This window comes from Podarcis pityusensis (genome assembly GCF_964106645.2).
Source record: "Podarcis pityusensis genome assembly, chromosome: 16".
Classification (NCBI taxonomy): domain Eukaryota; kingdom Metazoa; phylum Chordata; class Lepidosauria; order Squamata; family Lacertidae; genus Podarcis; species Podarcis pityusensis.
In genome coordinates, this window is record NC_138041.1 from 5,816,815 (window position 1) to 5,837,965 (window position 21,151).

General features: G+C 45.1%; 1 protein-coding gene and 1 long non-coding RNA gene across 5 annotated transcripts; one reads left to right on the forward strand and one right to left on the reverse strand.

The window, feature by feature from the left end:
* Nucleotides 1-1,968: 1,968 nt before the first annotated feature.
* LOC308465034 (SLAM family member 6-like) lies at nt 1,969-9,735 on the reverse strand. 4 transcript variants are annotated; one of them, XM_080984841.1, is made up of 5 exons: nt 9,484-9,735; nt 7,988-8,332; nt 7,097-7,396; nt 4,834-4,959; nt 1,969-2,299 (listed from the first exon to the last, which is right to left on the reverse strand). In XM_080984841.1, exons 1-4 carry the CDS (start codon nt 9,611-9,613, stop codon nt 4,856-4,858), a joined length of 879 nt encoding a protein of 292 aa, XP_080840967.1. In that variant the 5' UTR covers nt 9,614-9,735; the 3' UTR covers nt 1,969-2,299; nt 4,834-4,855. The 4 variants fall into 4 exon arrangements, with proteins under 4 accessions (XP_080840967.1, XP_080840966.1, XP_080840969.1 ...); XM_080984840.1 differs by having other exon boundaries at nt 1,969-2,308; nt 9,484-9,734; XM_080984843.1 differs by lacking the exon at nt 4,834-4,959 and having other exon boundaries at nt 9,484-9,732.
* An 8,049-nt stretch (nt 9,736-17,784) lies between these two features.
* On the forward strand, nt 17,785-20,795 carry LOC308465116. The gene is made up of 2 exons (XR_013980246.1): nt 17,785-17,918; nt 20,031-20,795. It is a non-coding gene; the product is annotated as an uncharacterized lncRNA (long non-coding RNA).
* The last annotated feature ends 356 nt before the right edge of the window (nt 20,796-21,151 follow it).

Genomic DNA, 21,151 nt, shown 5'->3' on the forward strand with positions numbered 1-21,151 from the left:
TCTCTCTCTCTCTCTCTCTCTCTCTCTCTCTCTCTCTCTCACACACACACACACACACACACAGAAGCTATTTCTCTGCCCCTAAAATCCAAAAACCAGCCATCATCCCTCAGACCTCTGCTCCATCCTTAGGTGAAACACACAAAAGTGATTCACTTGTGATGTTCACTTAGAGCTTATCCACACCTACACTTTCCAGAAATCCACACTTTTAAAAGCATTTCCACCCCTTCACAAGCTTTCACCGTGAAAACCCACTCTCTGAAGCTGAATCAGAGCTAATGTCAATCCAGGTCTTCCAAGGACCGATGTTTGCTCTGACTGAGCTTTAAAGAGCAGATTTTTGCAGGGAAAGATCTGGAGCAAAAAAGAAAGAATCAACATAGAATCATAGAGTTGTAGAGTGGGAAGGGACCATGAGGGTCATCTAGTCCAACCCCCTGCAATGCAGGAATCTTTCACCCAATGTGGAACTTGAACCCACAATTCTGGGATTAGGAATCTCCTGCTTTACCAACTGAGCTATGCGCACACCCTTCCACACGTGTACCAGAGACAGTGTGCGCTTGTGTTCTGTTCAGTGGGTGGAGAAGCCTGTGGAGAATCCTTTGGAAGTGAAACTTCTCCTTCCAGTATTCCTGATCTGAAATGCAATGCTGGCACAGAAGGAAAAACCCCTCCTCTGCAAAATAATGTGTATCAGAACCTGGTGGGAACCAGAACTTAATCAGCAGAAATTGCCAGTGCTTACTGCACATGTGTATTAAACATGAAATGAGGTAATGATGTGTATGATTGGTGGAAACTGAAATGCTTTGTTTGAAATTTTATAAATACCACTGCTTGGACCACTGGGCGGCATTGCAGTTTTGGGGAACGATCCGACTGTAACCTATTGTTTTGCAATAAACAACATTGGACTCCTATCTCCTCTCATTTCTGAGTTTTATTGGCGTAAACCCAGGAGATACTGTATTTCACTCCATAAGACGCACTTTTCCCCTCCTAAAAAGTAAGGGGAAATGTGTGTGCGTCTTATGGAGCGAATGCAGGTGGGAGGCTCTGCTCAGCGCTCCCTTTAAAGAGCCACATGGAGCATGTGTGTGGCTGTTGGGGGCTTTTCCCCGAGGAGGGAGAAGGGCTGCCCTCTGTCCCTTCCCACACCTCCCGGAAAAGCCAGCAAGAGCCGTTGCCAGGCTCTGCTCAGCGCTCCCTTGTAAGGGCTCCCTTTCGTCCCTCATCCTGCTTTGCTGGGAAGCCAGCAGAAGAGGCGCTGTGCAACTATCGCTCTAATTTTGATGGCTTCAGCGAGAGCTGTGCAGTTTGCTCTGCTGGCTTCTCAGCAAAGCGGGAGGAGGGACGGAAGGGTTTAAAGCAAGAAAAGCGAGACCCGCTTACATGCTCTGTGCAGAATATATTTTTTTTCTTGCTTTCCCCCTCTAAAAACTAGGTGCGTCTTATGGTCAGGTGCATCTTATGGAGCGAAAAATACGGTAAGCTATTTTCTGGCTTACAACAATCCTGCACCTTAAGTTTTTCCATACTACACTCATACTTCATGTTACGGACGCTTCGGGTTACGTGTTTTCGGGTTGCGGACTGTGGGGGGGGGGTGGCGGAGTGTCACTTTAAGTATTATTTTTTTTACCTCACTATAATAAGTCATCTCCGAAAAACCCTTTGCCACTTTACATGTCCACCACATATGGTAAAAAGTACCTTCTGGTTCTGTAGATTTCCAGCATATACCTGACTGATTTGTACATTTCCGCTAGCTTATTCAGTGTCAGATACCATCTATAAATCATTTCCACAAATTTTTCTTTCAAAGCATAACATGCTGCAAATTTTACATTTCAGCAATTTACCCCTGCCTCCATTGCCAGGGTGTGCAATACTGAACAGGATGGAGCCATCCCCTGATCTCTGCTGAGTGGTCATGTTTCCCTTGGGAGTTCAGACATGGAAGAGACTGATATATCATTTATTTTACGCCAGGATATATTCGGGACCAGAATAAAGCAAGGAATAAAGTCTAGACAAATCCAGAGTGGAGTCCCTAAGACGGTTGGATGGCGCCTTATATGCCTCCTTCTGGCAACTTCTGCAGCCAAGCTAGTGCCAAATGTCTTGCTCTGCTTTCCTTTGGACCACATCAGCCAGGCCGAGAGGGGGTCAGTCTTGCCCCACAGGAAGGTCACTTTGGTGCTGCAAACACTGTGGTTTGGCTTCATCCCCAGAGGAACACGCCATTTTCTCTCGAGGCAGACAGATGCCAACCTAGACACCTAGGCGGAATCTACACGTTCTGAAAATGTTTTTTTAAAAAAAATAAAAAAATGCAGTTTTAAAAAAATACATTGAATTTTACATAAAGCCATCTAGTGTCACATTGTATATTGCACATAAAACACATTTAATTAATTAATAAGAGTTTGGAACACAGAAATAAAGCAAATAATCATGCCATCAATTCTAGCATGCGGGGGACCACCTTATCTAAATTATATAATTCGGTATTTGAATGATTGGTATTAATAATAGTATTATAAATTGGTTATAATGAGGCCATTATTGGATTGTAATTGAAAACAAATAGAAAACATTATTTTAAAAAGAGTATTTTGTCAGCTGATAAATAGTGATGCTGTGGTCTAAACCACTGAGCCTTTTGAGCTTGCCACTTGGAAGTTTGGCGGTTTTAATCCCCACGACGGGGTGAGCTCCCGTTGCTCGGTCCCAGCTCCTGCCAACCTAGCAGTTTGAAAGCATGTCAAAGTCCAAGTAGATAAACAGGTACCGCTCTGGTGGGAAGCTAAACGGCATTTATGTGCGCTCTGGTTCCCATCACGGTGTTCTGTTGTACCAGTAGTGGTTTAGTGATGCTGGCCACATGACCCGGTAAACTGTCCGTGGATAAATGCCGTCTCCTTCGGCCTGAAAGCGAGATGAGCTCCGCAAACCCATAGTCGCCTCTGACTGGACTTAACCATCCAGGGGTCCTTTACCCTTTACCTTAAGGTAAAGGGACCCCTGACGATTAGGTCCAGTCGTGACTGACTCTGGGGTTGCGGCGCTCATCTCGCTTTACTGGCCGAGGGAACCAGCCTACAGCTTCCGGGTCATGTGGCCAGCAGGACTAAGCAATTTCTGGCGAACCAGAGCAGCGCACGGAAACGCTGTTTGATATGCTTTCGAACTGCTAGGTTGGCAGGAGCAGGGACCGAGCAACGGGAGCTCACCCCATCACGGGGATTTGAACCGCCAACCTTCTGATCGGCAAGTCCTAGGCTCTGAGGTTTAACCCACAGCACCACCCGCATCCCACCCTTTACCTTATCTTTACCTAAATAGTATCTGCTGGTATGTGCCTTAAATAATTGTTACTGCCTATTTTATAACAATTTTCAGGATGTTAGAGCTCTAGCATTATTGAAATAAAATGTTTGGAGTTAGATATTCTGAACACCATCAAGTGCTTCTCCCACCACTATAGGACTAAACTTTGACACAAAATTGCAGCACATTTCTAAAAGACTCATTGGCCATCAGATGCAGAGAAAACCCAGTCTGAAAACCCCCTGTAAAAATCTTCCCAGCATAGGAACAAACAAAACATTAGGAACAAACCAACAGTTAACAGACATACTCCTTGCTATGGTGAGTTGTTTGTCCTACAAATGTGTTTCCACTGTGCAACAGGTTTATCAATCGGCTCCTGGTTCTTGCCATTTTGCAGATATTTAGCCATCCAAATTTAAATGAATGGAATTAAATTAATGAAGATTTTGATTCAATCTCAGGTAATCTTGTTATATTTCAAAAGGCAAAAGGGGGCCCCTTCTAAAATTCTAGTCAGCAGATCTGCACTGACCCTTAAAATGGTAGGATCCTCACAATGTAAAAAATGAAAATCATGACAAAAGCTGCTTCAATAAAAGCACAATTTGTTTTTTCTGGAAGATATCAGAGATGAAACACGGCAGAGAGAGAGGGAGGAAGGACTGCTTTGTGACCAAAACAACACAAGCGTTTGATCTTGCACATTTTATTTCTAATTTCATTGTTCTCCATGATCCAATTCCCCACATGTAAATAACAAGATCTTGTGAGACAGGTTTTTCTTTAAATTTCTAAAGCTAACAGCTGATCTGAGCACCGCATTGTCTTGAAAAGTAACCGAAGATATGGGAAATCACTTGAGAGTCAAATCTTTCTGAATGTAGTGGAAAATAATTCAGCAGGGCACGCAACACAGAGCTGTCTCGGAGGACTGTTTCAGAAATTACGGTCGGGTGCAAAATAGAACAGCTTCTTAAGCAATTGCACCAACTTCCGGACCATTTCTGACCACAGTTCAGAGTTTCCCTGATAGCATCAACTGCAAAGTTTCTAATTTAAACAAAGGTTTATGGAACTTTTGAATCAAGAAAATGGAGTGCTTAGTAAAATAAGTATGATAAAAGATTCAGAGAGGAATAGCTTAGACAAATTGCCAAGACAGGGCTTCAGTGCTCGAGTAAGTGTGCTCAGGCTCATCCCCTGCTTTTTGGCCAAGCTAGCGTGGAAACCTCCTGCTCTCTATTCAGAAGAACCTTCCCGACAGAAAGAAATAAGGTACAGAAGACTGAAAGAGCCAGTAGATTCCCATCCCGTGATTCAACGAATTGGGGAAACAAATTCTTATTTTGGGGGGACATACTGCAAGTGCAGACACCCAGGGAAGGACCAGGGTTTCAGTACTGAGATAGCTTCATTCTCAGCTTTGGAGGAACGGATGCTTTGGTCGGTTCCCTCAAGACTTTCCTTCTGCTCTTACAAAAAGCTTCCTACCTCCTTAGGGTGGCATCTTCCTTCATGTCTTCCTGGTCATAATCCCAAATACAGCCAAGAAGAGGAGCAAAATGATGAGAAAACCCCACCTCCAATGCTGTATGAGTTGACGGTCACCTGTAAAGACTGGATAAAGAATAATTTTCTTTTTGTTTTTTTTCAAAAAAGGTGCAAGATATTGGAAGACCACTAAAATGTTGCGCAACGCTCATTGGCAGAGCACACATGTTGCATGGACAAGGGTCTCGGCTAGAGCTGTGCGCAACCAGCTTCTTGAAAGCCTCCACTTATCTGATGGGATCAGAGCTACCTCAGCAATACAGAAACTTATTATGTATACGACTACAGTCGCAATAAAGATCTTTGCCCAAAAATGGAAAGAAGAAGATGTTCCGACGAGAGAAGAATGGTCACAGAAAACAATGGAATGAGCAGAAATGGAGAAACTTAATGGACGAATTAGGAAACAAACTTTTTATTAAGGAACAGAAATGGTTTATTGAACAAATTGCAAACAGATTAAGACATTATCAGGATTACTGTAAAAACTTGCAGTTTTAAAAACAGATATAGAGGAATAAAATGAATATTGTGGTGTAAAAAGAAAAAAAAGGTGTTTGTTGGAGTTTTAGTTGAAAAATTCACCAAAGGGTAAATGGTTAAGAAAACCCTCCCAGATTCACCCAGTGGTTATCTACAGTAATCCATCTCCCATTACTGATCACTTCACCTGGTTCCTATTTCTTTCCTTGCTGTTTTCTCATTATTATATGTAGGTAAGGTAAAGGAACCCCTGACCATTAGGTCCAGTCGTGACCGATTCTGGGGTTGCGGCGCTCATCTCGCTTTATTGGCTGAGGGAGCCGGCGTACAGCTTCCGGGTCATGTGGCTAGCATGACTAAGCTGCTTCTGGCGAACCAGAGCAGCGCACGGAAATGCCGTTTACCTTCCTGCCAGAGCAGTACCTATTGATCTACTTGCACTTTGACGTGCTTTCAAACTGCTAGGTGGACAGGAGCAGGGACCAAACAATGGGAGCTCACTCCGTCACGGGGATTCGAACCACCGACCTTCTGATCAGCAAGCCCTAGGCTCTGTGGTTTAACCCACAGTGCCTCCCGTGTCCCGATTTTTATGTACTTAGAGGTTAATCATTATTATTACCATTATTATGTGGTTTATAAGCTATGCTGAGAGTGCTTGAATGGCTGTGAAATCCTTTCATTGTTAGAGAACTCCATTCATTGCCAAAGCTGCTGTTTTCCATGGAAAGAAAACCCACATGTCATAATCCCCAGATGTTTTCTCATGCCAGATGTTGGCTTGATGGCTGCCAATGACTGGCCTTCTTGCTGCTCTGAGAATGCAAGCTCAAATATTGGTTAGACAAAAACACAGCTGGGTCTGTGAAGTAGAAAAGAGGTTGAATGTTTTGGACTTTGTGAAAAAATCTATCCCACAGCAGGCTTGTTGGGATACACTATCTCTGGGTGTAATATATATATATATAGATATCTAGGAAGACTTTCAGATAACAACTTTTATAAATATGCTTTTAAATATAATGCTGTTATCAGGATGAAAAGAGCCACATAAATGATGGCACAGGCAAAGAGGCCTGTGTTTTACAGCGTCTGTTATAGCTTTTGAAGCTTGTGAAAGCTGCAATTTTCAGATAAAAAATTTAACTTGCTTTTGAGGGTTGCTTTTAAAAGTTATGTTTTGATGAATATTCTAGATTCCTTTGTAAACCACTAGCATTGTTCAATAAAGAGAGAGAGAGAGAAGAAACAGATAAGACAACACCCGGAACTTCACCTGTTGGCTTTCTGCAAGAATTGTGTATATGTCCCCAACTGACCTCACCTTCCACCTCCTTCTCAGTTCTCTGTGGCCTTCTTGAATCCAATTATAGGCTTACTGATTTGTTAGAATTCTGTTTGAATTTTGCAAGCTGGTTATGAGGACCGATTCCTAAGTTTGCAACGGTTCATGAATCTGTCTAGATTTCCATTTGAAAAATTTAAAATCTTTCCAATTCACTGACCCCATGATAAGGCTCATTTTGAAATTAAAATGGAAGGGAAGTGTTGGGTGTTCAGCACCCCAATCAACTACCCAGCTAATGCATAATGAGGAAGGGGAGGAGGACAAATAACTGTTCAGCTTTCACTGTGTTTTATGCACTTTTAAAGATTAAATCAATGATTTTTTAATTAAGTGGTTTCTGCAGTTTTCTAAATAAAATAGAGAGTTGCTCACCTTCAGTTTGGCAGATGTGCAGCAAGTTGGAGGAGATGCTTTTCTGATCTGCTGGATTGGTGACCAGGCAGGTGATGTTGGGCTCTGAGGAGCTGAGCTTCCAGAACAAGTGGAGATTTTTGCCATTGCCAGAGAGGTGATATGACTTTGAACCATCTTCTAAGTCCCTGAAGGCATCTCCTCCTTTCCAGGAGATGTTGAATTCCCCCTTTCCAGGCACCTGACACTGCAGGGTCACATTGCAGCCATCTGGGCTCTTGGAGACAACTTGGGAGAGGATTTTTGGTTCTGGGACTGGTTCTGTGGAATAACATATGAAAGGCTCATACGTTTCCCAGCACAATTCAAAATGTTGGTGCTGACCTTTAAAGGCCTAAATGACCTTGGCCCAGTATACCTGAAGGAGCGTCTCCACCCCCATCATTCAGCCCGGACACTGAGGTCCAGCTCCGAGGGCCTTCTGGCGGTTCCCTCATTGTGAGAAGCAAAGCTACAGGGAACCAGGCAGAGGGCCTTCTCGGTAGTGGCGCCTGCCCTGTGGAACGCCCTCCCATCAGATGTCAAAAAGATAAATACCTGACATTTAGAAAACATCTGAAGGCAGCCCTGTTCAGGGAAGATTTAATGTTTGATCTTGCATCGTGGTTTTAATATTCTGTTTGGAGCCCCTCAGAGTGGCTGGGGAAACCCAGCCAGATGGGCATGGTATAAATAATAAATTATTATTATTATTATTATTATTATTATTATTATTATTATTACTATTATCTGTGCCCACCGTGGGTGTCAGCCACTGCCCAGCAACATCACTGCTGAAGGAGAAAAAGCTTGGCTCTTTTTCCAGGCTCTATTCCACAATAAATGTACACAGATGAATAAAGAATTGCTTACCATACACAGAGAGGTGGAAGGTGTAATCTTCATACTGTGTCGAAATAAACCTCACTCTAATGGAATATATGCCACTGTCATCCATTTCCAAGTCTTTGATCTTCATGGTGGTATCATTGGCCATCTCCAATCTTGGCCCAAACCTGTCCCCTGGATCGAGCCTCTCCAGTTTTCCATCCCTCAATTCAGCCAGCTGAATTCCTGAACCATTTTTCCACTGGAAACCCCACTCAATCGTCCTCAGTTTTTTCGCAGGGGGGATACTTACAGGGAGCAACACACAGCCTCCCAGGATCCCGTTCAACTTCTCCTTGTGGGGATTCTGTACTCTGATACTTGCAGTACCTTAAAAAGTTCAGGGAGATGGAAAAGAAGGAAGGAAAAGGGAGAAACAAAGTCAAAGAAAGGGACAATGGTTGGAAAAGTCTCTCAGAATCACCGATTTAAAGCTTTTTGATTTCTGCTTGCCTATTAATTTCAGGAATTGACCTTTACTCAAGCTTTTAAGTTATTCTCTTTGTAAGTTTCTGTGGACAAGCACCAATAAAAAAAATGAAATGGTTTCTGAATCCTGGGAGCCCCGATTAAAGCACGTGCCAAATTCTGGGAAGGGTTGCCTGGACGGAGAGGTTTTAACAGGTGCCAAAAAGAGTGCATTAATCTGCCTGGTGCCAAGAGGCAGGGAGTTTCAAAGTCTAGGTTCTGTTAAATTAAAAGATTGATTTCTTGCAGGTTTGAAATGAATATTATGTGGCACTTGTAAGTAGTACCAATTCAAGAGCTTATACGGATTAAGGTGATCCTTGAAATAAACTGGTCTCAAGCTACTGAGGGCTTTATGTACCAGTAGTAATGTCTTAAATTTAGCCCTATAACATAACACCAGCCAATGCAGATCTCTGAGGAGAGGTGTTAAATGTGGACAGGGTCTTACTCATACCAGCAATTATACACTAACTGCAGCTTTTAATTCAAGCCCAAAAGGAGACCCAATCAGAGTGCATTGGATATCATTATTCAATTCTGAAAGGTGCTTTGTCAGACTGCAGACACATCATTGCAAACTGCCTTTCTGAACACAAAGCAGCCAGATATTCCAGGACTGAGTCTTTGAAGGATCCAGCTTTCCTCAGCTAAAACTGAAATGAAGTTTCCGGCAAAGAAGAATCCCTCCATTTTGAGAGGAAGAAAACTGAGGCATCTCACTCTGTTCCAACCCTAAAATGCTCTCGCTTGAAAAGGAAGCAGTACTGTTTCAAACGATTTTATAGTCGGCGGCCTCTGCATCCATCCATTACAGCACAGGGAGTCTCCTGGCTGCATCCCCTCTGTTGTTTGCGCTCTGCGCGTAATGTAGCTTATTTTAGATGTTACCAAATAACAGAGCCATGAAGGGATTGTGAGGCCGCTTCAACAGACAGAGAGCCCTTCGACACAAACGTCTTTTCCTGCAAAAACACGCGCATATCACCTTATCAAGCCTTTGGAGGACTTACCAGAGGAAGAAGAAAGCAAAGACAGAGTCAGAAGAAAGAGCTCCAGGCTTCGTTTGCAGCCATTCGCAGCCCCCTTTTGCCTGCTGCGTGGAGGACTCCTCTTCAAGACACACAGACATTGGTCGTTCATCGTAAATCCATTCAGAGGATGGGTCTGAAAGCTGTGTGAAGTGATGAGAGGTTGAGCATTTTTAGGAGGAGAAAAATTGAGAAGCTCATTTTCTCTGTGTGCCGAAAAGAGGAAGGTGGGGGCGTTTATGGAGAGAAGAGGTGTGGTTACCAGCTGGCAGCCATCCCCTTTTTTCCGACCCCCAGCTGGTCTTAGCTCCTTCTTAGCAGAGTCTGCCGATGCACAGAATAATAGAACTGTAAGCACCGGGAGAGACCCCAACAGTCCAGCTCTAGTGCCAAAATGAGAGGTATCTCCCTTCAAGTCTCTTGGAGTTCCTGCCCTCTGTCTTCACCAGACATGGAGAAAAATGCATTTCTCTCAGACCCCATGAGCCTCTCTTCATGTCACACCCATTCCCAGACCTGCTTTGTGTGTAGAGAAACTCCCTCGTTTGCAAAGGCCAAATTCACATTCATTCTCCAGCCTGTTTTGCCTCTCTTCTCACCCACCACCGGGTGCATGTGGTCCTCAAGTTGAACAAAGTTTCCCATCCCTGCCTTAAGCTGACCAGGCTCCTGCCTTCTTTCTCTGGCTCCACTTTCAAAACTTCCTTTCACTTTCCAGGGCTGATGTAAAGGTTCAAAATTCCAGCTGATCACCACCATTAAGGGGACGCAGGTGACGCTGTGGGTTAAACCACAGAGCCTAGGACTTGCCGATCAGAAGCTTCAAGATTCCAGCTGATCACCATCATTAAGAACTTTGTGAAAAGTGCCCCTGGGCATGTGCAGAGGGCTTTCCCTTCCTCCCCACTCAAGCGCTGCTCTCTCATCTGCTTGTGACCCCGGTTCAAGTGACAATTACCTAGCTCGGGGGGGGTGGCACAAAACGTGGGGCTTGTGGCGCAAAACAGCACAAAACTAGCGCTGAACTTTGGCATCAGGTTTTTTTTTGTTTTTTTTTGCAGGGTGGGGTCTGAAATTTCAGGGGTGTTCAGTTTCAGAGCTGATAGCCTGCCACTCCTCCTTTCCCGGCCAGACACTGCTAGCTTGGATGAAAAGAGAGAGTTGGAAGGCAGCCAAGGTGAAGCTGGGCTGCAAACAGATAAGATAGGCTCGGAAACTCTGTCCACTGACAGTGGGGAAGGGCCAATCCAGACTCTCAGTCCTTGCACCCGGTGCTGGGAAAGGCTCAGAGAAGAGGAGGGGTAGAAAGGCGAGTGTCACTGGTTCACGGGTGATCGAAGTCCCGGCTGGGGACGCCAGGACCGGGGGCAAGATGGTGGGGTGGGAGCAGGAACGGGAGTCCAGAAGCCAGGAGGCCAAGAATCCGAGGGTCAGAGAGCTGGGAGTCAAGAAGCCAAGGGTCCAAGGGTCAAAGAGCCGGGAGTCAAGAAGCCAAGAGTCTGAGGGTCAGAGAGTTGGGAGTCAAGAAGCCAAGGGTCCGAGGGTCAGGAAGCAAGGAGTCACAAAGTCAAGTGTCCAAGGATCAAGAAGCGAGAGGTCCGAGGATCAAGAAACAAGGAGTCCAGGAGCCAAATGCAGCAAGGCAGGGAACGTATTGCTGTGCCAAAGAGCTGAAGGGAAATGCTGACCTTATATCCCTTCCCGGCTTTTGCCACCAGGTGCAGCGAGTTACCAAGCGGCCCAGCCTGTGTGGCCGTGCCTTGCCTCTCCAGAACAAACGTAGGATATGCCCCAGTCCTGTAAAGTCCTATTGGTCACAGGGCCTGGCTCCTGCACGCACTCCTGACAGTGAGGTTCTGGGGCCGCTCTTGTTGGAGGCAGGGTTCTGATTCAGACTAGAGCATCTATCGTTGCTGAGAGGGAGTGCAAAGCTCCGGGTGTTTGCTTCTGTAAATAAAACTATCTTGAACTGACGGGAGTCTTGTTACTGCTGGTCAGCTGGCTCGTTTACAGGGATCGTTATGGGGGTCACACGTTAATGAAGCTGGTGGAGGAGATGAATGAGCTGTCTTTGTGCATCTCCTCCTTTTCCTTTTTTTAATAAAAATATTTTTATTAGCAATTTCAATATAACAACTTATCAAAACATATCATAACCATTATTCCCCCCCCCACCCCAAACCCCTCTCCCCTCCCCCAGAGACTTCCCTCAGCTCCTCTCTCTGATTTCTCAGCACATATTATTCTCTGCATACTGTAAAATTGTCTAAATTCTTATATCATCTTTCTACTATCTTAACAATCAATAAATTTGTGTATGTTTATTCAAAACCTGCCAAGGAGTCCAATTCACTTTGTTGTTTTTTAAAAATAATTTGTAAAAAATTCCCATTCTTCTTTGAAATCACAGTTGTCCTTATCTCGGAATTTGTATGCAATTTAGCCAACTCTGCATAGTTCATCCATTTCTCTGGCCACTGTTCTTTTGTCGGGGTTTCCTCATTCTTCCATCCTTGTGCAGTCAAGACTCTTGCAGCTGTTGTTGCATACGTAGATAAATTCTTTGTTTTCTTTGGCAGGTCTTGTCCTACAATCCCTAACAAAAATGCTTCTGTTTTTTTTTGCAAATGTCATTTTGAACATTTTCTTCAATTCATTATATATCATTTCCCAAAATCATTTCCTTTTCCATAGCCACTGGTGGGGTGGCATTGCATAAAAAGGTAAAGGGACCCCTGACCATTAGGTCCAGTCGTGGCCGACTCTGGGGTTGTGGCGCTCATCTCGCTTTATTGGCCGAGGGAGCCGGCGTACAACTTCCAGGTTATGTGGCCAGCATGACTAAGCCGCTTCTGGTGAACCAGAGCAGCGCATGGAAACGCCGTTTATCTTCCTGCCAGAGTGGTACCTATTTATCTACTTGCACTTTGACATGCTTTCGAATTGCTAGGTGGGCAGGAGCAGGGACCGAGCAATGGGAGCTCACCCTGTCGTGGGGATTTGAACCACAGACCTTCTGATCGGCAAGTCCTAGGCTCTGTGGTTTAACCCACAGCGCCACCCGTGTCTGTGGCATTGCATACCTGGCTACAATTTGGTGCTCCTGCTGCCGAGCTTTCAATGTGCCTAACTTCCTTCTGCCTCACCACTGCCCGATTGGTAAGCAGTGGTGATGTGTGGCATTGGAAAGTCACCTAAACCACCTCACCACTTCCTGCTGGGCACTGCTGCCAATCACACCCTGACCATATGTCTAATTTAAACCCTGATTATCATAGAATAATTGAATTGTAGAATTGGAAGGGACCCCAAGGCTCGTCTAGCGGCTAGCCCAAACCCCTCCAATGCAGGAATAACATATAAAGAACTCCTGGCAGATGCCCATTCAACCTCTGTTAAAAAACCTCTAATGAAGGAGAGCCTGCCACCTTCTGAGGTTGTCCATTCCATTGTCAAATGGCTCTTGCCTCCCAGAAAGTTCTCTCTGATATTGAACTGATATGCCTATTCTTCCCAGTAGTGATGTATGGGAGTGAGAGCTGGACCACAAAGAAGGCTGATCACCGAAGAATTGATGCTTTTGAATTATGGTGCTGGAGGAGACTCTTGAGAGTCCCATGACTGCAAGAAGATCAAACCTGAGTGCTCACTGGAAGGACAGATCCTGAAGCTGAGGCTCCAGTACTTTGGCCACCTCATGAGAAGAGAAGACTCCCTGGAAAAGACCCTGATGTTGGGAAAGCTGGAGGGCACAAGGAGAAGGGGACGACAGAGGACGAGATGGTTGGACAGTGTTCTCAAAGCTACCAGCAGAAGTTTGACCAAACTGCGGGAGGCAGTGGAAGACAGGAGTGCCTGGCGTGCTCTGGTCCATGGGGTCACGAAGAGTCGGACACGACTAAACAACAACATAATTTGAATCCATTAGTTTGGGTCCTACCCAGTAGAAAACAAGGTTGCTCCATCTTCCTGGTGACAGCCCTTAAGATATTTGAAGATGGGTTTCATGCAACCTCTCAGTCTTCTCCAGTCTAGACGTAGGACTCCCCAATGCAGTTGGAGCATGGGAAGAAAGAGAGAATGTTATAAACGCTAATTAAAATGTGTATGCATCCCCCCCACCATCCAATCTGGATTTAGCGCCCAGATCTTCCCATGCCAGATTGGTTCCACTCCAAATACTGCATAGGGCCCTGACTACCATAAGGAGGGACATAATAACTCTAGTAATGAGCGAAGATTGGTTCTACTCCAAATACTGGATAGGGCCCTGACTACCATAAGGAAGGACATAATAACTCTAGTAATGAGCGAAGATTGGTTCCACTCCAAATACTGGATAGGGCCCTGACTACCATAAGGAGGGACATAATAACTCTAGTAATGAGTGAGATTTTCCAGAGATTCCGCGTCTTCAGACATTGCTTGCAGGTTTGAAGTGCTTCCAATGTAGGTGTATGTGTGACCCAGCTGAGCCTTGATTAAAGGACCCAAACCAGGTGTGCTTCATAGGGCATCACTCACCTCCTTTCATGCGAGAAACACCCCTGATAAGCTCAACCATCCCAGCAATTATTTGCAATCTGCTGCAATTGTGGTTACAAGGAATCCTTTGCGGCTCTGTTTCTTTCCAGTAAATGTGGGTGAAGAAGCAGTTGCTTCACCCAAAGTCGTAAACCAGTCTCTGTGCCAGAATAATAAAACAGAAACACTTGTTATGAATGTCTATTTGGGTTCCTTGCCAAGAAATGGCATTACTTCCTTAATGGACTGGACAGAGAAGGGATGTCTTTTCCCCCTGTGATCTGGGGCCCCTATGGACTTCTTTTTCATTGCACATTGCACATTCCATTGCACATTCAGGATGGTTTGTGTTCTGAACAGTATTAGGGTATTCACAAATGTTCCCAGGATTTTGTTTCGCTCAGAGATTGGCTTTTGCAGGACAGAGCTAGCACAGCTAACTTTTGCTATTAGGTTTTTTAAAAAACAAAACAAAACGGTGGATGGTTAAGTCCAGTCAAAGGCGACTATGGGGTTGCGGTGCTCATCTCGCTTTCAGGCCGAGGGAGCCGGCGTTTGTCCACAGACAGCTTTCTGGGTCATGTGGCCAGCATGACTTAACCGCTTCTGGCACGACAGGACACTGTGACGGAAACCAGAGCGCACGGAAACACTGTTTACCTTCCCGCTGCAGCGGTACTTATTTATCTACTTGCACTGGCATGCTTTCGAACTGCTAGGTTGGCAGGAGCTGGGACAGAGCAACAGGAGCTCATCCTGTTGCAGGGATTCAAACCGCTGACCTTCTGATTGGCAAGCCCAAGAGGTCAGGAAACTTTTACAGCAGGGGGCTGGTCCACTGTGTCCCTTCAAAACTTTTGCTATTAAAACAGGGGAAAGGGTGAGTGGCAGGTTTGGAAACTATGGCCTGGGAGGAGTCAAAGGAGGCCAGTGTAGAGATACTATTCCAGGAGTATTGAAGAACATTTATGTAGCACAAGGAGGTGCAGACCACCCTGCAGGAATCCCGTAAATATCCAGATTGAGAGCCTGAAATGCTTCTTGATGCTAACACCTGCAAAAGGACACCTGCAAGGGATGGTGGATCTGTGGCCCTCCAGATGTTGTTAGATTCCATGGGGTTGGCTGGGAAACTGCCATGAGTACAAAATACTGTAGCACAACTGTAACCAGGAGTAGGAGCCTGTCATTGCATTAAGCCTGTGCTCAGACATCTCCACTGGCTACTGATTTGTTACCAGACCAAGTTGATGGGTTTACTATTGATATATATAAAGCCCTTGACAGATTGAGGCCAGTTTACTATGCAATGACATTGCTCCAGGAATGGGAAACATGCAACATTGCTAGAGAACAGGCTTCCATGCTTGGCCATTGCCCATGCCGGCCAAGGGGGAGGTGGACTGTTAAGTTGTGGGTGAACGTATCAGACGACACAGTGATTCTTCAAACAGCTCTTGTTTATTCAGAGGCCAGAACAGAACTGAACTGAAGGGTTCAGCCAGCCTGTTTATATAGAGCTCCACTAGAACGCAACAGTAACCATTTTCTGTAACTATTCAATCACTGAATGTCACTTTTGATCCCTTAATTGCATATGTGGACCTGAACGATCTACAGTATCCCCCTGTTGGCCCAGGGTGAGAACTTCAATACATAACATGGACTCCAGCAAAATCTGTAAGGCTCCAAGAATCATGGGTCTGGACATAGGTTCTGTTGCTTTATTGTAATTGCCAGACTACAACTTCCATCAGTCTTGACCAGTGTTTCCCAAAGTGGGCAAGATCATCCCCGGCACTGGAATTATCATCGGGTGGTAGTACAGTGGTACCTCGGGTTAAGAACTTAATTCGTTCTGGAGGTCCATTCTTAATCTGAATCTGTTCTTAACCTGAAGCACCACTTTAGCTAATGGGGCCTCCTGCTGCTGCCACGCCACCGTAACACGATTTCTGTTCTCATACTGAAGCAAAGTTCTTAACCCGAGATACTATTTCTGGGTTAGCGGAGTCTGTAACCTGAAGCGTATGTAACCTGAAGCATCTGTAACACAAGGTTCCACTGTAGTGTCAGGTGGAATTGGAAGGGCATTGGATTTAAAAAAGGAGGGGGGCAGGGGAAGCATAAAGAATGAAGAGAAGAGATTTTTGAAAAACCATTCGTACAGGTTTCATCTGTTGTGCAATTGCACTTACCACCAGGTCGGGTGCTGTTGTGGGACAGCAACAACGTCTCCTGTGGATCCGGCAGTTGTGCTAGAAGCAGGGGTTTTTCCTGGGATTTGACAAACCCTTTTAAGCTTCACCCAGGCCTGGGAAATGGCTCTTAGCTTGCCTGCTTCTTTGGCCGATGGCAGGCGGGCCCAAGCACCAGTTGCACCCCTGGGACTGATTGGACTGAGCCAGGGGGAAACTGAGTCCCCCCCCCCCTTGAAAAGGGGGCAGTAGGCCTCACAGCATTCATAAGGGGACAATTGCACCAAAAATTATTAAAAGAATGGAGATGTGCTAAAGAGTATATTAAAAAACATTGTTCTGGAGTAAGTGTATCGGTATGTGACGAATGAAGTTTTGCAGGGTTAAAGAAAGAGAAAAATGGTGCAAACAGTATAAAGACATAGGTAATCTACATTAGACACAACAATTTAGAAAGAGTAAAAATTTTGAGTGAGAGCTGGACCATAAAGAAGGCTGATCGCGGAAGAATTGATGCTTTTGAAATATGGTGATGGAGGAGACTCTTGAGAGTCCCATGGACTGCAAGAAGATCAAACCTGAGTGCTCACTGGAAGGACAGATCCTGAAGCTGAGGCTCCAATACTTTGGCCACCTCATGAGAAGAGAAGACTCCCTGGAAAAGACCCTGATGTTGGGAAAGATGGAGAGCACAAGGAGAAGGGGATGACAGAGGACGAGATGGTTGGACAGTGTTCGCGAAGCTACCAGCATGAGTTTGACCAAACTGTGGGAGGCAGTGGAAGACAGGAGTGCCTGGCGTGCTCTGGTCCAGGGGGTCACGAAGAGGCGGACACAGCTAAACGACTAAACAACAACAACGACAAAAATTTTGAGGTCTTAGAACAAAGGAAGGAAGTCAATATGTGTATATGTACGTAATGATTAGAATGATGATATGGTTTTATTTGTAGGTGTGTGTTTTTGTTTTTTGTTTTTGTTTGTGTTTTTTTCTTGTTTTTACTGTTTTATTTTGGATTCAATGTTTGTAATTTTTGTTGTAATTTTGCATTGAAAATAAAATATTGAATAAAATATTAAAAAAAGAAAAAAGAAAGAAAGAAAAGGGGGCAGTAGGCCAAACACATTTGGGAACCCCTTGGTCTTGAGTCTCGGCCATGCTGGCTGTGGGTGAGGGGAGTTAGGGGGTCTAAGTACCAAGTTAATTACTCAGATTGGTTTAGCTAGGGCCGTACACTCCTGGGATCACCAAATGCCTCTTCCCAGAGAGCAGCGCAGGATGGGGGGTTCCGGCAAAAAGTCCTTTATCAGCACTATTCTAAGATTATGTCTGCTCGGAAGTAAGCTTAATTGGGTTCAGTGAAACCCGCACACAATAGGATAAAGAATGTCAGCCTTCCTAAGTTATTCCTCCCCGCCTCTGCATCTTCACACACCCATGCTACCACCCTCAGGTGAAGCGATGGTGGGATGAAAAACATCTTGTGAAACAAGGAAGTGAAAATAATTAGAGAGCGCCTATTAAACAGCTGACAATTAAACAGCTGACTGTTAATTTTAGGCTCCCAGAATTGAGCAATAATTATTTCCTCTATGCGCACCAGCGAACCGTATAAAAAGGGTTGTCCCCCAATGGGTTACACCAGAAGCACCCAATCCTCTCAAACCATCTCTTCGGATCCAGTAGGAAACCAGGTAATTTCTTTCCTTTTAATGGGCAAATGGTTCTGCAAATGCTTCTCTTCTCCGCAGGTTCTTCAATATCAGACTAACCTGATTTGATCTCTCCCCTCCATACCCAACTTTTACCCAAAGTGAAATGTTGAGGGAAATTTCTGAGTTCCTCCCTGGGCAAAATTCTGGAGAAATGTCATAAAGAGTGTTTCAGTTGAGCTATGGTTTGGTGTTCCGATGCTTCTCGCTGATTTCGAATGTCCCCGGGGGACATCTTCTGGAGAAAAGAGTCTGTCCAGTTAGCGTAACTGATAATGTTTGGGGACTCAACTTGGCACCAAACATTTCCTAAAGAGGACCTTCTGGTGGATTTGGAGCGCACTAGGGGAATATACGGGACGCGGGTGGCGTTGTGGGTTAAACCACAGAGCCTAGGACTTGCTGATCAGAAGGTTGGCGGTTCGAATCCCTGCAACGGGGTGAGCTTCCGTTGCTCAGTCCCACCTCCTGCCAACCTAGCAGTTTGAAAGCACGTCAAAGTGCAAGTAGATAAATAGGTACCACTCCGGCGGGAAGGTAAACGGCGTTTCTGTGTGCTGCTCTGGTTCGCCAGAAGCGGCTTAGTCCTGCTGGCCATATAACCTGGAAGCTGTACGCCGGCTCCCTCGGCCAATAAAGGGAGATGAGCACCGCAACCCCAGAGTCGGCCACGACTGGACCTAATGGTCAGGGGTCCCTTTATCTTTACCTTTAGGGGAATATATGGAGCTGCCCTCTTTAGATTCAGACTGCAGGTGCATCTAGCTCAAGTTCTGCCAGCACTGAATGACAGCTGAGTTTAATTGAAAGAACACAGATAAAACATAGAAGGGGTGTGTGTGTGTGTGTGTGTGTGTGTGTGTGTGTGTGTGTATATATATATATATGCTAAAAACAAAAAGCTATAACAGAAATGTAGTTTTGGAACATAGGACCAGAATTTTTTTAAATATCCATTTTCACTCTCCCCACCCCTTTCTCTGAAAGTAACACATAGTGTCTTTTTCTTCTTTGGCAATCCCTCGTAGCCGAGTAAGATTGTCTTCCATAAACACGGTTTTAACAATGAGTCCCATGGGAATGTGGAGGCCAATTCTGGATCCACACGTCCTTCCACAGTGGGGACATAGGTTTCCCAGCAGGAGTTGATCACGGTGAGGGTTTGCCAAGCGTGCCTTCCTCTTGGCACGTTTCTCCCTTGCGTCCTTAGTTCGAGTGTCTTCAAAGCCCATGACACTTTTGGTAAAGGCTGTTCTCCAACTGAAGTGCTCGCAGGCCAGTGTTTCCCAGTTGTCAGTGTTTATACCACATTTTTTTAGATTTGCCTTGAAAGGGTCTTTAAACCACCTTTGATGACCACCAGCATTACGCTTTCCATTTTTAAGTTCGGAATAGAGTAGTTAACACATAGTGCATTGCATTCTGGGTAACTTCCTGGAAGCCACATGGCCGTGGTGGGTTGGGACCAGAGGGAAAATTGAGGCTGGGGGCTGGAAGCTCAGGGTGGATAGAGGGGGCGGGGAGAGGAATAGGTGGATGAAGCAACAGGTGCAAATATTACCTTTATGCAGTAGTCTAGTATCTACTCACACAATCCCTCTCTGTCCTCTACCCAGGCATGCAAGAGGCATGACCAGAGTTGAAAGACACATTTCACACATACCAAAAAAAGGTTTGGGACGTGAAGCAGGGCTTTGTGAGAGATGCAGAGAAGAGACGTGGCTGCCAAGGGGGTGTTTGATCTAGGAATAGTAATAATAATAATAATAATAATAATAATAGGAAGAGTTCTGAGGGCAGAAAGAGAACCTTTAGTGGCTGCATTTGGCTCCTTGGCCTGAGGTTCCCTACGTCTGCTTTAACCCAATTTTGCATATTATACCCGCTCTTCCAAAAACCTCATTCTTGGTGATAAACCTCATAACTGTAATAAACTTTGTTCAATAGATAAAGATAGAACACAGTAGAAAAGGTTTGAGTGAAAACATTGTTGAAGTCAATTTATGAAATGATGTAGCCACTTGATACGAAGATGATTGTGAAAATGTTTGAAAAAGTTAATAACAAAATTATACCGCAAAAACCTCGTTTCAGATCTTTCCCAACCAGCTTCAAGATGTCTCTGCTGAACGATGGTATCTTGATGGAGGACTTCTATGACCCAGAAATGGAAGGCCTGGACTCCTTCTATCAGTATCCGTACTGCTACCGACCACGTCAGCGTAGCTGCTACTACCCTAGGGGTTATGGCTATGGCTATGGTTATGGCGGCGGCTATGGTTCCAAGTGGCGTCCTGGCTACACTTGGCAATATCCACAGTACTGCCCCCCACAGTATTATGGCCCCGGTCGCTGGCCATGTTACTACCCTGGCAAGAGGTGGCCGTGTTAAGTCCAGATGCAACGTTGATGACCCAGGAAAGAAGAGGCAAGATTCTGACCCGCAGCTGAATGAATGGACACAGTAGTCAGAATTGCTGAGCACTCCAGAGGCCCTACTGTTCAGCCAGTGGGATTTGTGAGGTCTCCGCACTTCTGTTAACGCTTCATGCTTGGACTTTATTCCTTTGGTTTCCCCTGTTTCCTGGCGTCTTGTATCCCAGCCGTTGGTGCTATGCTAGGATTCGCTACCAAAATGTGTTTCAGCAACGCTTGGCTGAAGGAGGCTCATCACATAATAGCAACCAACTCTGCTTTTTTGTTGTTGCCTCAATCCATGATGATGTATATCAGCTTTCCAAGAAACAAGATGTTTCATATCTCTGTTACGGCTGCATGTTTTTCAACTGCAACAGGTCATTTCCACTGGCTCCTTCCTTTATATACTCAATAAAAATTTCAGCATCTCATAGAGCAAAATGGTTTTGTCTACTTCTCTTCATTTTCTATCACAAGAATATTCAGTGGTGGGCCCCTGGATGTGGTTGGGGTCCACCTCACAGCAGCCCCACCCAAGATGGCCAATGGTCAGAGGTGGTGAGGGTTGGTGTGCCACAACTTCTGCAGGGCACCATGTAAACTATCCTTGCTCTTTGACAAGGGAACCTGTGCTAAAGACAACTGGTTGATTACCAAAATTATTTCTAGATACATTCTGGGGATCAGGGGTAGGCAATAGTAGTAGTAGTAATTAACAATAATAATATTTATACCCCATCCATCTGGCTGGGTTTCCCAAGCTACTCTGGGCGACTTTCAGCACATATGAAAATATA